Raw genomic sequence first — 16,037 nt, forward strand, 5'->3', positions numbered from 1 at the left:
AATGTTACTTATACCATAATGTATGACAACTTCTAATGTAGAACATTTCTAGGGTGTTATTTAAGATTTTAATAATAAAAGCATTTAATTAAATGAGAAAAGCCTCAATAATTTTTATTTATTTTCTTGTTAGAGTAGTAAAAGTAATGTTTTGCACTATTCTAATGGTTCTAACAGTCACACTACAGATGCATTTGGCCCTTTGCCTTTTGGATTATAGGCAAGTCGTAGATTGTTGTTGTTTGAAAGCTAAAGTAAATCAGGCTGTTATGAATTGCTAAATGCAAGATCAAACCCATAATCCTCTTTGGATAACTGCTAGGAAAAGAAGAAAAAAAAAACAAAAACAAAATAGAACTATGAACCATGTTTTTCAGGCAGAACAGAATTTCTCGATTTTTTAAATCATGTTCTTGCATGCTAGCTGGTGAGCTTAAGAAACTGTTATCATTGGGAATTAAGATAATTACACTTATCAGTAGATGGGAAATCTTAGTATCACGAATGGAAAGAAAATACTTTGATATTTCTGTACTGATTCTTACCTCCATTTGGCATAAAACTCTTGGCTGAAACAACACAGAACTACTAAACCTGCCTTATAGGATAATAGATTGAGAAATCTACCAGAAAAAAACTTTATAGAAGACTTGTTTCTCTGTAATTGTGTTAAAGAGCAGATGCAATCCTCTTTGCAGCACTTTGACTCTATTGCAAGTAAAGCAAAAATAAAAAGCATCTTCAATGTATACACAATGACTTCCAGTAACAGGGTGCTGGTACTTAAGGCAAGTGTGTCCTCACAGCATTTCCCTAAATATAATGATTCATTTTGGGTGCACTAAACAAATACAAGGTTGAAAATGCTTAAGAAAGCTGATAGAGGTCCTTAATACACCAACAAAACTATTAACATTTGATCTTTTCATCAAAAGCTTCCTCATACAATAACTACATGGATTTGGAGGCAAATATATTAATTTTTTCTGAAAATGTAGTTGGAATTAAATTGAGAGTTATTAGATGCAGGAGAATAGTGTAGCTCACCTTTAACAGTTCAAAAAGGAGGACAGTAGGATGAGGTGAAGATTATTTTACAGGGACATTGCAGTAGAGATATTCTGCTCCTTTGACTTCTTTTTTTTTTTTTTTTAAGGCTGAAGCTTAAGGAAATCTAATTTAAATGCCTTTGGTGTATTTTTAGGTGTCTTAGGGATAACTCACCACTGAGAGGTGTGATTTAGCTGAACCCAGTGAAAACGTGAGCTCAGTTAATGATCAGGATGGAAGTTCTGCAAAGGGAACACTCTTAAGCCCTCTTTGGCTTTGCAATATGTGGAGTTGTCAGTAACTCCTTCAGAGCCTCAGTTATTGCCATTTACAGAGTTATTCTGAGCTTCTGCTCAGAGTGCACCAGACAAAAGTTAACTCTGTGCTTGCATGAAGAATTGTCTATTCAGGATAACTGAGCAGTAGACTGAGGTTTCATATATTTGAAAGACTCTGGCAAAATTTATTAAATTGATTCTGAGCATTCATGTTCTATTATTGTCACAGATTCTGTAGAGAAAAATGAAAGGACAGCTGTTAAAACAGTTATATAAAAATAAGTTATGAAAAATACTGTCACCTGCCTTGTAAATTAGGGAGGGTTTTATACACCTAACCTTACCTGGATTAGCCATCTAATCCTAAAAGGTCATCTGGGATCATTGAGTGAAACAGGAGGAACTGATCCAAGGGATGATTTGTCCTCCCTATGTTACTCATCTGTCAGAGCAGGGACAATCTCTCTCCAGAGGTTCTCATCTGCCTTCACTGATGATGGAGCAGCCTACACTGGCAGATGGGTTTCTATGGAACAGAAAATGAAAACATTCATACATATTGGGAGAATTGTGGTTTTTTCTTGTAAAAATCAAAGACTTTTCCTCCTGCACTTTAGCCAAACATTTCTAGCTGATCTTTCCTGCTTCATTTTGTATGCCTTCCTCTGAGCCTTTCAATAGTGACATGGAAACCAGAGCAGTGCATTCTTTTGTTGCAGAAATCTTTGCAGTGGTGCAGACTGTTTCCATGCTATGGTCTCTGCTTCCACTCATCATCTTTTCTGTAGGCTAACAACTCCGATTCGGTCACGCTTAACCTGGACGCAACACTCACACTGAGTCTTTGTTGGAGCAGAGGGGGGAAATTATTATTTTGTGTCACTTCTAGGCTTCACTTCTTTTCACAATTTGTCATAAAATGTTTATTGTTTTAAGAACAATTTATCACATTCAGATAGTGTTTCTCTGTAATATTTTATATCTTTTTATATCTTTATATCTGTCCATCCACCTTTGTTCATCTTTTTCATTGGATTTTTTCATGGAAATATTTATAAGATCACAGATTATGATTAGGTTTATTTTGGGGGTTCTGAAAAAAACTTTACAAAGGGTGAAATACTCTTCTCTTACCCTTTTCCAGCATTATGCAAATCTTTATTTGAAATTAGTTTTGCTATAATTCCTGGTTTTGAGAATGGAGATCACCACCTAAAATAATAAATTCTTCTGAGTATCTGCTTATACATTATTTTTTGTGAATTTCTCCATGCTTTAGGTACTGACGTTCCTATAATTCCTAATAAATGTTATTCATATCTAATGTCATCTTTATACTCAGCACTCTTCTTTACAGTGGTTTTTAATTTCTTTTTCTTTGCTTCTTTCTTAGAAGGTAAAGGAAAAAGGAGAAATCCTCTTCATGACTTCAAAAAAACAGGAGAGTTGATGCTCATTAAAGTCAACAAAACACTGGAAGTAAAAACCAAGTTGTTAAATACCACTGAGCAATGTGCCAAGAGATGCAGCAGGAACAAAGGCCTTTCATTCACTTGCAAGTAAGTTATGTATATCTATTATTGTTATGGTTTCTTTTTTTGCTAGTGGGACCTATATAACACACTTTGACCAAAGGTCTCTCTGTAATTGTCTCTAGTGGTAGCTTGTACTGTCGACAACCAGAAGACTGAGCTTTTTGGTTTCCATGATCTTCTACCTGTCCAGAGAATGTCCCTTCTGAAGCTTTATCTAGGTTTTTCTGTCATCTTAGGCTGTCCGATCTGTGATCTTTTCCATAACATAGTTGAAAAAATGTACTCATGTTAAGATGCGGATAACTTGTGTTACACTGTAGTGGTTGGCGAACATTTCTGAGATTTTTATGTCTCTTATAAAATGGTTATTGTCACACATCACAGCTGCAGTATTTCAGCACCACTTCAGACCATATTCTGTCTTCATTCTTTACACATTACTCTTGCTGAGATCGATGGGAACCTCACACATGGAGCACAGATACATGCACTGCTGAAGCTCACCGGCAACTTCTATGAATCTGATACAATGGAATCAAACCTTCTGGATTGCGTAATCATTATAAGTATTCGATAGCTATTCTTCAGCATCTGCTGTCTCTTAGAAACACATCATGCAGTTGATTGCTTGTCTGCTTTGTACATATTCTCTACTATTTTTTGGAACAAATCACTATTATTTTTTCCATGTATTAGACTTAAATTATTCTCCTGGCCTCTCTTAGACTAGACCATTAGCAGTAAATGAAAAGACATAAAAGCAGGAGAATCTTGGAGAGAATGGATGACTTCTGTACTGGTGAGTACCGGGCTAAATGTGAGCCTGATCTTGAAACATAGAAAAGTTTTGACAATTGCTACAAATGGAAGCTAGACCAAATGTGATAACAAAAGCTCTTCCTTGGCAGAAAAGGTCCTTGACTACAATTTAATCCTTCTTTAAGCCTTTAGTTCCAGTGATACAAGATCTAGTTTGTATTGTTTTGTACTTTTACTAGTTATATATGTAAACAATGAGCAGAGTTTACTTATTTCTGTCAGAAAATATTTTCCAGGCACTAACATTTTTTACACGGTACAAGCCACTCCTTTTCCTATTGGCAGAACTTCCAATGATATCATTGCCAAGTGGATCAGGTTGTATTCAATACACCAAGAGATCCTTGAGTTCTGATGGTCAGCAGCAAGAAGTATTGTAAAATTAAGTTTGGTATTATAAAAGATTCTGAATGATGTCAAGTAAACAAAAGTTCTTTATTCCAAATCTGCTTAGGAAAATTGTCTCAAGCTAGTTGTAGCTGCTCTGGCTGGTATGTTTTGTGTTCTGAAAATAAAAAGTAGGTTAACACATTTGTTGATTCCATTTTACATGCATAATAATCCAGAATCTCTGAATTTTTTAAACTTTCTAATTTGTGAGGATTTTTTTTTTTTTCTTTTGGGACAGCATCTGATGAATTAATTAAGGGGCAAATTCTCCCAGCTGTAATCAGTCAATGAAGCAACATAGGGGAGCCATGGGGGACCTAGAGAGCACAGCTTGAAAGAGTCCTACTCATAGATAGAAGAATTGCAATCAGTCGTGTGATTATTTTGCACTGAGGATGAAAAAGAATTACAAATCTGACTACTCATGCCCTGAATTTCCAGATTTCAATGACACATTTTTAGCAAGGAAGGTGAGCAGCAGACGCATAGCTGGTTAGATTTTGCCTGTGCTATCACTATGCAGCAGAAAAAGAAGGATTTTCTGTATCTGGGAAATCTGTGGTTTCCCATTTAGCCCCAGGTGAATCCTGGTGTAGTGTGTGTAGTTCTTTGACGCTGCTGTAAAAACATATTTGACACATGTTCACTGTTAAAGGAAATAGTGATTACTAATGTTTCCCTTTTATTCTTATGATCCCCAGTCTTTAACTTCATAGTAGCGTATGGTTACTACAAGGTGAAATTTGTTGCCAATTCAAATTATAACCGATTGGTTTACTGGTTGCCGTGGGATCATTCTAAAATAAGAAGAGAAGTAACACAAAATGGCATTTTAAATACTTGAAATATGAGACTTGGATTTTCCTTTGTTTACTGACATTTTCATGGCTTGATTCTAATACTCTGTATCCATCACTTACGTCACAGCAACCATATTTTATTTTCTAGATGCAAACCGAATTTGTTAAACTATTAAGATCAAATAAAATAGAAATACTTTGTAACATAATTGTGGCAACAGCACTGGGAGCAGCAAGAGCTGGGTCTGTGCCCTGTGAGGTGCACAAACAGGAACAGGATTTGGTTTCTTTTCTGCCGGAATGTGGTAAAGTAGCAGATTCCAGGCACTGCAGCCTTAGAAAAGATCAGTTACTCCTTTTTTTTTTTTTTTTTTTTTTTTTTTTAATCCCTGAGGGAAAAATATATATTAAGACAATTTTTGATTTGTTTAATATAAGTTTCTGTATCATTTGCAAGTACATTTTGAGTATTATGTCTGATAATCATTAATCCTTGATAGTTATAATTCTTATGCCTTTTTGTTGCAGTTTATATATGTCACTTCTCAGAATGGACCTTTTCTCTTTTCCCTTGCCATCATGTTCGCACAGATCTTGATCATCTCTAACTCAGTTACAAGATCCTTATCTCAACTTGTTTCTTCTTCATAATTCTTTTCCACATCCAAGTACCCCTTGATGACCATGAGCCAGCACTGTGCCCTTGTGGCCAGGAAGGCCAATGGCATCCTGGAGTGTATCAGAAAGGGGGTGGTTAGTAGGTGCAGAGAGGTTCTCCTTCCCCTCTACTCTGCCCTGGTGAGACCACACCTGGAATATTGTGTCCAGTTCTGGTCCCCTCAGTTCAAGAAGGACAGAGAACTGCTGGAGGGAGTCCAGTGTAGGGCAACAAAGATGATTAAGAGAGTGGAGCACCTATCTTATGAGAAAAGGCTGAGGCAGCTGGGTGTCTTTAGCTTGGAGAAGAGGAGACTGGGGGGGGGTGACCTTATTAATATTTACAAATTTGTAAAGGGTGAGTGTCACGAGGATGGAGTCAGGCTCTTCTCGGTGACTAACAATAGTAGGACAAGGGGTAATGGGTTCAAACTGGAACACAAGAGGTTCCACTTAAATTTGAGAAGAAACTCCTTCTCAGTGAGGGTAACAGACACTGGAATAGGCTGCTCAGGGAGGTTGTGGAGTCTCCTTCTCTGGAGACATTCAAAATCCACCTGGACACCTTCCTGTGTATCCTCATCTAGATATTCCTGCTCAGGCAGGAGAATTGGACTAGATGATCTCTTTAGGTCCATTCCAATCCCTGACATTCTGTGATTCTGTGAAGTTCACTTACCTTGGCTTTTTGACTTCATAACTCCCTGTGCATCATTTTCTGCCTTCTCTATCAGCTTTATTAACCTGCTGCTAAGCTGTTTTAATTTCTTTGTTCTACCACCATTTGTAGCCCATTACTCCCACTGTTTTCCTTCAGTCATCCTTCTACTATTGCATTCTACTATTCTACTATTCTACTATTCTACTATTGCATTTCTTATGGATAATATAGAAATATAATTATTATTTTATTGGCTATGCAGATGACTTTTGCAGACACATTACTTCCTTACCTACAAAGCTGTACCTGTCTTACCCTTTGTTATCTGTGTAATTTCTGGAGTGTCTTTGTATTTACACAGAAAGGAAATCTGGTATAGACCACAGGATTCCAGTATCTGATCAGAAAATCTACTGACTATCTCAGTACAAATAGCAACAGCAAAAAGTGTTGTGATCAACCATATCAGTAGAAAAATGTCCAGGAATTTGCTTAAATCTGTTGACTTTGGAAGTGTAAAAATCCTCCAGATTGGGCTCCAATAAAGGGTGGTTAGAAACTTTTATGTGCAGAAGTAGCTGAAGCCAAACTGGAAAGAAACCAAAAGGCAACTGAAAGGCAAAAACTGAAAGAAATGTTTGTAAACAATGCATTCTGCATTCCTACTTTAGGAGGGAGGAGGGGATAGGAGAATGTAATTGGAAAGGCAGGAAAGGTCAAGGATATTTTTGTGAAGATGGAGTTGAAGGCACTTGGATATGCTCATATTTGAGAACTAGCCAGGAGAGAACAGAAGGCTGAACAAGGGCAGAAGGATGAAGGTTAGCAGGTTGGAAACATTTGGAGTCAACGGAGTAGAGAGAGCAGTTGGATGAAAAATCTGTTTGGTGATGGAAACGATAATGAAGAGGATGTTTGAAAGAGAGAAGACTGAGGAGGTTGGATAGGACCTTGTAATATTTTTAACTGAAGCCAACAAGATCTCACACAGAAAAAGCTTGATGGTGAGAGGGGAATTAAATGAAGATCAAAGAGCTTTGAGTTGGAGGATATAGTACTGAGGAATATGGCACAGCCAAAGTATGGATGAAATGTACAAAATCCGTGTATCTTTTGGGTATTATTGAGTAGAGTTAAAAGGCCTTCCCAGGTCAGAATAAAATATCTCAGAAGGTTTGGGAGGACTGACAGAAATGTAGACTTTGTGGCAGGCTAGAGGCAAGAATGTAACGTCAATGAATTGTGATTTGGATCTACTGAAAAATTAAGGGAAAAAAAAAATATACATATATATTTTTTTCTTCCATACTTGAAAAACTGTTGCCCCCACCCAGGCAGTCAACTGTGTTTTAAAAAACCTTTAAAATATTTTAGCCATACTTAAGGAATTTGCTTTCAAAATGGTGTTAGGAGAAAGAGGTCTACACATTTCATTTAAAATATTGAAAAGGATATTTTTACTCCTCTGATTCCTGTTTGTCTGTCTTACCCCCAAAAAATCCACTTGATTCAGCACACATTGTATTCTATCCTTGAAAGCAGTTAAAAATAAGAGAAAAATAATAAAACAAAAGCATAGCAAGGAAAAGCATAGGTGTACAAACACAGTTTAGATTATTCATAAAAATAATCTTGTTTTCAAACAACTCTGTTGTTCTGGGCAAGAAACAGACTCCTTGTACTTGATTTGTTTCTTAAGCCATCAGTGTGAGATACTTAACTATTTCAGAGCCATATTGTAATGAGAGCAAATAAAATGGTTTAGTCTTTTTTTTTTTTTTTTTTTTTTTCCCTAGAAAAGCAGCACAACTGGGGACAGAAATGATGTCTCAGTCACATTTATCTCACTTTTAAAATGAAGATCTTAAATAACAAGGGAACTCTTAGATTAGTGTGAACAACCAAGCTGGTATTTCATGTAATGGCCACATCAATTTAATTTCTTTCTTTCTTTTTTTTTTTTTTTTTTGTTCTTGTCAGCACAGTTGTGGGTTTAAATAGTAATTTGGGTTGTTTCTCTGACTTTCCCAGTAAAAATAAATCTGATGTCATTGCATGCTCCTTGGCAGGCCATGTGTCATTATTATAAACCACACAGACATTTTTTTCTCATCCAGATTTTCTTTGCAGGGCCTTTGCTTATGACAGAGTTACAAAACGGTGCCATTGGTTATCCTTCAACAGCTTGACAAATGGTGTGAGAAAGAAGCAAGACCATGCGTTTGATCTGTATGAAAAGAAGGGTAACTGATTTATTTACTGATTTTGTTTTTCCAGCTATGCACAGGGAAAAAAAGCTGAAGTCAGTCAAAGATTTTTTGGCTGAAGGAGCATTCTGGGCATGGGATGGTTGCATCCTACAGTTTTATTTTAAAGTATCCTGGTTTTGCTGTCATGCAAGTTCATCTCCACATTTTGGAAAAATTATCAGTAGCTTTATTTGGGAAGTTACTGATCAATATTTTGGGGGAAAAAAAAAAAAAGAAGACAAGAACGTATGTGAAGAATTAAGCAGTATTTTGAATAATGAAGTGTTTAAAGGCTATAAAAATGTATTATTTTAATGCAAAAACTAACAATGAGATCTAGCTTTATATACATAAACCAAATCCCTAATTTTCTTCTCTTTTCTTTCAATAGACTATGTCAGGAATTGTATCATTGGAAAAGGAGCAGACTACAAAGGAACGATATCTGTTACCAAAAGTGGTATCCAGTGTCAAGCCTGGAATTCAATGATCCCCCATGAGCACAGGTAAGAGTTCAGCAGCAGAGACAATGAGAATAGTGCTCAGACAGCTTCCATAAACCATGATTTGACTTATTAGCAGACAAAGAATTTATGAGAAAACTGACCTTAGACAACAACATCTCTTGGGTATATTCATACCTTTCCCCAAGAGATGCCATTCTCCAGATCTCAGAAAATTTTTACCTTCTTGGGCTTTCTCCAAAGAGGTCTCTCCTAATGCCAACTTGTGTGTCTGGATCCTTTCCTCTCCTGTGTCAGATTTTTAGCTGTTTATATCCTTTTGATCTCCAAGCTACTGGGAGAAAAAAAACCCAAACATCTGCATAACTTCAGCCTGAGGTCTGGAAGCTTATCACTCTTTTCTAATCTACTCCCAGGAAATGAGTAATTTTTTAAAAATACATTATTAGGAAGCACGGGATATTAGCCCACATATATTATCAGTATATAGTTATTGTTACTACATTTTTTCAAACTATTAATTCTCTATTATTTGTAGAATATGTTAAACTCTGTAAAGCACTTAGAGGAGGCAACAAATACATGGAAAGGACTGAACAGATTTTTGAAGTGCTTTCCTTCAAATCATAAGAGTAATAACTAAAAACTGATGCAGCAGGCATGGAACTTAACTTTTGAGTTCAAGATCTGAGATAGAGAGAAACTGAAGCCATATCTACACCTTGAGAGTAGACTTAGTTCAACTATATCAGCTATGGAAAAAGAAGAAAGCCAACAACTTATGCCAGTAAGAGTAATAGTAAAAACAGATTCAACCACAACAAACATTGCTGGGAACTAGCAAGAGGACTAAGCAGTACTGGTCTACTCTTTGACTGTTTCTCTTTCAACCTTTTTATATTGGCTTTAGCCATTTAGATAATAAACCCTGAAGGTCCAAAATCAAATTGTTCTCTCACCCATAAGCTTCTTATCCCCATCCCTGCCTTTTGCTCTGGACACCCAGCATCAGCACTTTGTTTAGCAGGAGCCAAGCTGGAGATTCCTGGTGAGAAACTAGGCTATGCACTGCTCAGTCCTGTCCTGACCAAATCTATCCAGTGTGCAAGATGATATCTTGGAACAACGTGAAAAGGCAAAGGATACTTGGGTTTTCTCCTCTTATGATGTGTTACAAAGCTGAGCCTCAGGCTTAGACTTGACTGGACTTGGCTGCTTATATTATAGATGGCAGTGTGTCTGATTTCAGTGTGGGATCAGACCCACTTTTAATTGTGAACATATGATAAATACCATCAGCTCCAAAGCAATGACCTCTGGAGACTCAACACCTTGGAGTATACAATCTTCATCTTTTAGAAATGAAAGAATTCTCAATAATTACAGCCTAAGCAAGAATGAGCATTTATTCTACATAACATACACTTGACTTTATACTATTAAAGAAATAAAAGTGTCTGGATAGTATATATTATTACTAAATTACATTTTAATATACAGCATACACAGCTTTATCTAGTACATTTGGACAGCCACTCTTCTATGATGTATTTTATGGGAATGACTTTTCTCCTGCCTTGTGCAATAAGTTTAATTTTTAAAAGGTCACTGGATAAATGAGGTGGCTGCATGCTAATTTTGTTTTTCAACATCAGAAAATATTATTTCATCATCAGAGACATGAGGGAGATTGGGAGAACCAGACAGTAGTTGTGTGTTTGGAACTTATTAGTATGAAAGGCTTAGATTTTTAGGTCAGTTTTTCTCAACATCTGATTATCACCAAGTGCCATTGGAAAATAAATCCCTTTTTCATATTCACGAGAGAAATGTAGTTTACTGTTTGTTTGGTTTTGTGGATTTTGTTTGTTTGGTTTTGTTTTGTTTTGTTTTTCATTCTCTTTCTAGAAAGAATAGAAATAACTTCAGATTTTAAACTTGTGCTTGGATTTAATGCATTATACTTTTATTTATTTTTATTCCAGTAGATCCTGGAACTCCTAGCTGAAATCAGTGTTCCATTATTTCCATTTCCATCCTATTACAGACAAGCCCACCTTTTTTCCTTTTTTTCCCCTCTTTTTTTCTCTTGAGAGTTTTTTATCTAAATGGACAAAGCCAATGCAAAAAAGGTTCAAAGATTAAAAAAATAAAAGACTAGACCAATACTTCACAGGCTTTTTGCTGCTTTCCATGACCTTTGCTGTGGTTGAATCTGTTTTTACCATCACTCTTACTGGCTTCAGTTTTTGGCTTACTTTTTTTTTCTTTTTTTTTTTCTTTTATTTTTTATTTTTTTTTTTTTTCTCCTTACCTAATAGATTTGAACTAAATCAGTGCACAGTTTTAGGAGTGGCTCTGTCTTCTATTTCTGGGTGGGTCTTTACTGCATCTCATCTTTTCCTCCCTCAAGAATGTTACTTCAGGACCTGTTGAAGTCATTTGTCTATCTGACCATCTTGAGTTTCTAATGCTATTCATGTAAACATTTTTAAATGTTCTGAGAGCATATCTGACATAATTTGAAATGTCTTTTCCTTATATTTTCTAACATCTATAATTTCTGAGCAGAAAGATTTTCCAATAGGAAAATTAAATAATTTTTTCTAATACGCACTGACATTAACACATACATAGGTTGCAATATCCCATCAGAAAAGTTTGCCTGGGGCTGTCTTTAGCTAAAAGTTTTTGAGAAATTTATATTACAAGACTACAGAGGAAACACAGAAGCAATAATTTTATAGATAGTGGTAATAAGATGAAAATTATTCTCTTCAAGTGCCAAAAATAAGAAAAACATTCTTAACTAAAGCTTCCACATTGCCTTCAGTAACCACAATGCAGTTAACAGAGGTATTTTCTACTTCAGTTAGTTCAAAGGTTTCATTAATGGGAATAAAACATGATTAAAATGTCACATGGCAGAATATTCTCTCTCTCTATATATATTATTTAATTTAAATTTATTTATCTCTAACATAGAATTTGCCAAGGGCAGAAGAAACCATACATTTCTCTTCTGATTTTGCATATAAATTAAATCAGTATCTGTGTATAAAGACTGTCCCAAGTGTTTAGCTTGGTTTCCTAAGCTGCAAATGTTTACAGTCTTCTATAAGAAGTTAGATGAAATTTTATCGCTTTTTTTTTTCACCTAGAATACTGATACATTTGGAAAAAAGCTCCAACCAAACAAGAAACACATCAGGACAAAATAAATGAAAAAAAATCTGAAAACAAACAAACAAGCAAGTAAAACAAAGCAACAACCACGAGCAAACACCCAAAATAAAGTATTGGGCATTTTCAGATTAAAAGGTGCACATAAGCTGTGATATTTCCACCAGAACTTAAATACACTGAAGAAAAAAATAATAAAAAAGTCTTAGAAAGCTCAAAAATTTAATCAATTTATTAAGTAGAATTACAAGTTTTGTGTTATCCCTATGTGTTTTGCCCAAATTTTCAATTAACAAGAAAGGAAGTCTTAATGGAATTGAGCATAATTCTGAATTTAATGTGTTTTTTAACTACCAAGATTCAGCTTCTGTGTTTACACATCACTGCAATGAAATGGGCAGTGGAGTGTCACTGGGTTTGTCTGCAATGTGCAGCCTGAGCGTGGTCAGGAGCTCTTGCAGTGGCACTGAACACAACCTACTCTGGAGTTGGTCTCCTTACTACAGGGTTACTGATTCCCTAGTTTGTGAGGAAAAATAACTAGTATTGCTTTTATGTATAAATACATATAGATACACATCTGCAGATATCTCTATATGTTGATGTGTATGTGTGGGTTTCTCTAGAGGTAAGTGCATAATTTTACAGACAGTTAAGAACACAAAAGCTTGACCCCGGAGAGTTTATATTTGATGGACTGAGCATAAGCAGCAAAGTCTTATATACTAAAAATGCATGTTAGGCAAAAAATATGGTATTAGCTCACATTTCTATTAAATCACTAAAGAAAAACAAAGTGCTTAGCATTGGCCTGAGAACCCCTAATCTAAGGGAAAAATCTTAAGGGATGTTGTTATTTAATAGCTCCTTATAGCGAAACCAGAAAATAGAATGAAAGCACAGTTGAAGTCAGCTAGGTCACTGTTAAATGACCTAATTTGTACAATAGCAATGGTGATGGGTCTATAAGTAGCAGACCCTAAGGTGACAACAGTGAGACTTGTGGCAGAATATGAAGCAAGACAGCTCAGGCGGGACACGGGGAAATTTCTGATGCTGAAATGCAAAGCGGTCTGTGGTTTTGGGCAGTGAAAGGCTCTCAGCATGGGGTGTCACACCACTCAGTCACGCTCACACGCTCCTGATGCTCAGTTCGAGCGGCTGCCTGGCCGGGGATGGGAAGAGGTTTCTCTGTGGGTTTCATGTAGTAGGTGCCCACTAAGCCTAACTGGGCCTGCTTTATGTGCACATCATGCGTAGGAAAGGTAGGTCTGACATGTCTATGGACCCAACAAATTTTTCTTCTGTGTACTAAGTACATTTTTCCCCCTTGTCCAAGGGCTTCCAGCATTGTGTGAGTAGATATGAGCTTGTGAAGGAGCGTGCAGCAAGGGCTGGCAGGGACTGTGCTGCTGCCTCTGGCTCTGCAGCAGATAGTTGGCTCCGAACACCCAAGGGATGGGTAAAACTCGCTAGAGCAAGCTAAGGGCTAGACAAATTGTCCCTGATTTAGGCCATTGATTGAGTAATCCTGACTGAAGATGTGTATTTGTGTATGCAAAGATGTTTGGGTGTGTGCATTTGTGCAGGCAGGGTGGGGGGCAAAGGAAGCAGAAATGTGATTGTTTCTAACTGTACAAAATAGTATGATTAACACCAAAGTTTGCATGCTCTTATACTGTAATGATTGTCATTTTAAAACTAGCTTTTTACCTTCGAGCTATCGGGGTAAAGACCTGCGGGAAAACTACTGTCGAAACCCCCGAGGGGAAGAGGGAGGCCCGTGGTGTTTCACCACCAGTCCGGAGACACGCCATGAAGTCTGTGACATCCCTCTCTGCTCACAAGGTAACCCGGCACAGCTCTCATGGAAAATTCCCTTTTATCTCTTTGCAGGAGGTAAACAGAACTTCCAACAGTTTCAGTGACACTTACTCATGGACATTGGGGAAAGAATAGGTATTTCTCAGCAAGAATAACTCCTGTAGCAAGAAAAGCAGTTATTTGAGAAAGAGGAGATCTTGTTATGTTCCAGTACTCTGGAAGATTTGAAAAAGCTTTCAGGCTCAGCAGCTTTTCTTCAGGTCATGGGGGAACTGGAACAATGAAATCATGTTGATCACACAAATGTGACCCTGTTTTTCACTTGTCTAATCTATAGTGACTCCATTAACAATTTCAGTAATGCTGTGGGATAAATTATCTAGTGTCTTTCCATGGTAAAATCAACTTTTCTTCTCCTTTTTAATGAAAATATAGATACTGAATTACACTATGGAAACTCAATTTAAGCATGCATTTTGTTTTCCAAATGAATACTGTAAATAAGTAAAACTTTTTAGAATTCCAATCCTGTTAGACATTCAAGTCATAGAATTATAAAGACACTTCATGTGCACCACTGCATTTGTTGACTTCTAAGTTCTGTTAACCTCCAAACTAAGCTCTTATATCTTGCTAATCAGCCAATTCAGTTCCAGTCAATCAACCCATTTAAATTCTCAAGATAGGATGTTGTTAATTTTCCTGCTAATGTGTCATGTGCAATAGCTGCACAGTAGTGGGGGAAGGGAGAGGGAAGGCGGGAGAAAAAGAAGGAAGAAGAGAATGATTTACAAGGAGCTCAAAAAACTATTAAAAGGTAACATTTAAAGATCAATTTAAGTGAACATCAAATGGGATAAGTCCTGGAGCTCACTGCAGGATGAAGACTTCAGTAGCGGATGTTTTGACTGAAGAATGAGATCTGTAATTGCATAAATTAGTATTTGCTAAGTGATCCTTCATTACAGTTACTCTAATTAGGGGGTGCTTGAGAAATGTGTCTATACTTAAATACGGTGAATTTATTTTATATTTTAAGACTTCTCATTCTAAATTATGAAGCATATTTTGTTCAGCAGTGATTTCAAATCCCTTTGGTAGCTTTCGCTCACTCTCCCTCCACCCCCCACTTTCCCAAACCAGGGCTGAAAATGTATCTTAGTTTAAGCTGCCAAAAAGAATTAGTATCGAAAAGAAACAGTATCATATGTAGCTGAAAGTTCTGGGAATGTAAAGAGGCAGACTGTGCTGCATTGAAATTCAGCCATTATTCTGTACTTAAACTTGTGCTATAATTATATTATGGCTTAGAGTGATTTAGAATAATAAATGTTACTTAATTATAAAATATCACCTCTGAAAAATACTCCTTCCTTAGATATGTGTCTCTCTCTTACTAACCATAGGTAAGATTAAAAATCTTCTAGGAACATGAATGCCTCTAGCAGCTCACACCCACCTGCCTTGAAACCATAAGTGTCCTACAAAGTGATACTGAATTTAAGCATCTGGATTAAATCTAAGAAAGAGATGCACTTCTATTCCAAAGGACATTTGCCATACCAGCCTAACTAAATGATATCACTTTTTTATACCTCTTCAGGTCAATTTCTATTTATAACAACAGGGATATAAATATATATACATATATATATATATAAAAAATATATATTTATTTTTCTGTGTATGTGCTACAAGTCATCATAATAATAAATGACTAGTACATTTTTTTTTTTCTCAGTTGAATGCATGACCTGTAATGGAGAGAGTTACAGGGGGCCAATGGATCACACTGAGTCGGGCAAGGAGTGTCAGCGCTGGGATCTTCAGAGACCACACAAGCACAAATTTCGTCCAGAGAGGTAACCCCTCCTCCCCTTCAAGTAAATCCATGTGGTTATAATCTGAAAATTACACACATTCTGGAACCAGGTGGACAAAATCAGCATTAGGTGAACTGAAATTTGTGGAGTTCACCAGTTTTAGTTGCTTGGACTTCTGGCCCATGGTGCATGCAGGCTGGCTACAGTCACGATGGAGATGCAGGATGGGGACTGGAGGCTATTTTGTGCACTTATGGCTGCATTCCATGGCTGTGTAGTGCGGTGATATACATGGGCTGCATTT

At 36.6% G+C, this 16,037-nt stretch overlaps 1 protein-coding gene across 1 annotated transcript in view; it reads left to right on the plus strand.

Moving 5' to 3' along the window:
* Nucleotides 1-16,037, plus strand: part of HGF (hepatocyte growth factor) — a gene marked incomplete at both ends in the record, with an annotated part of 59,393 nt that overhangs the window by 9,775 nt on the left and 33,581 nt on the right. Inside the window, 5 exons of the mRNA XM_080344116.1 lie at nt 2,722-2,887; nt 8,321-8,433; nt 8,831-8,945; nt 13,792-13,934; nt 15,652-15,772. Coding sequence (XP_080200242.1) covers nt 2,722-2,887; nt 8,321-8,433; nt 8,831-8,945; nt 13,792-13,934; nt 15,652-15,772 — 658 coding nt within the window. The remainder of the gene's footprint in view (nt 1-2,721; nt 2,888-8,320; nt 8,434-8,830; nt 8,946-13,791; nt 13,935-15,651; nt 15,773-16,037) is intronic.

This window comes from Nesoenas mayeri, assembly GCF_963082525.1.
Source record: "Nesoenas mayeri genome assembly, chromosome: 1".
NCBI lineage: Eukaryota > Metazoa > Chordata > Aves > Columbiformes > Columbidae > Nesoenas > Nesoenas mayeri.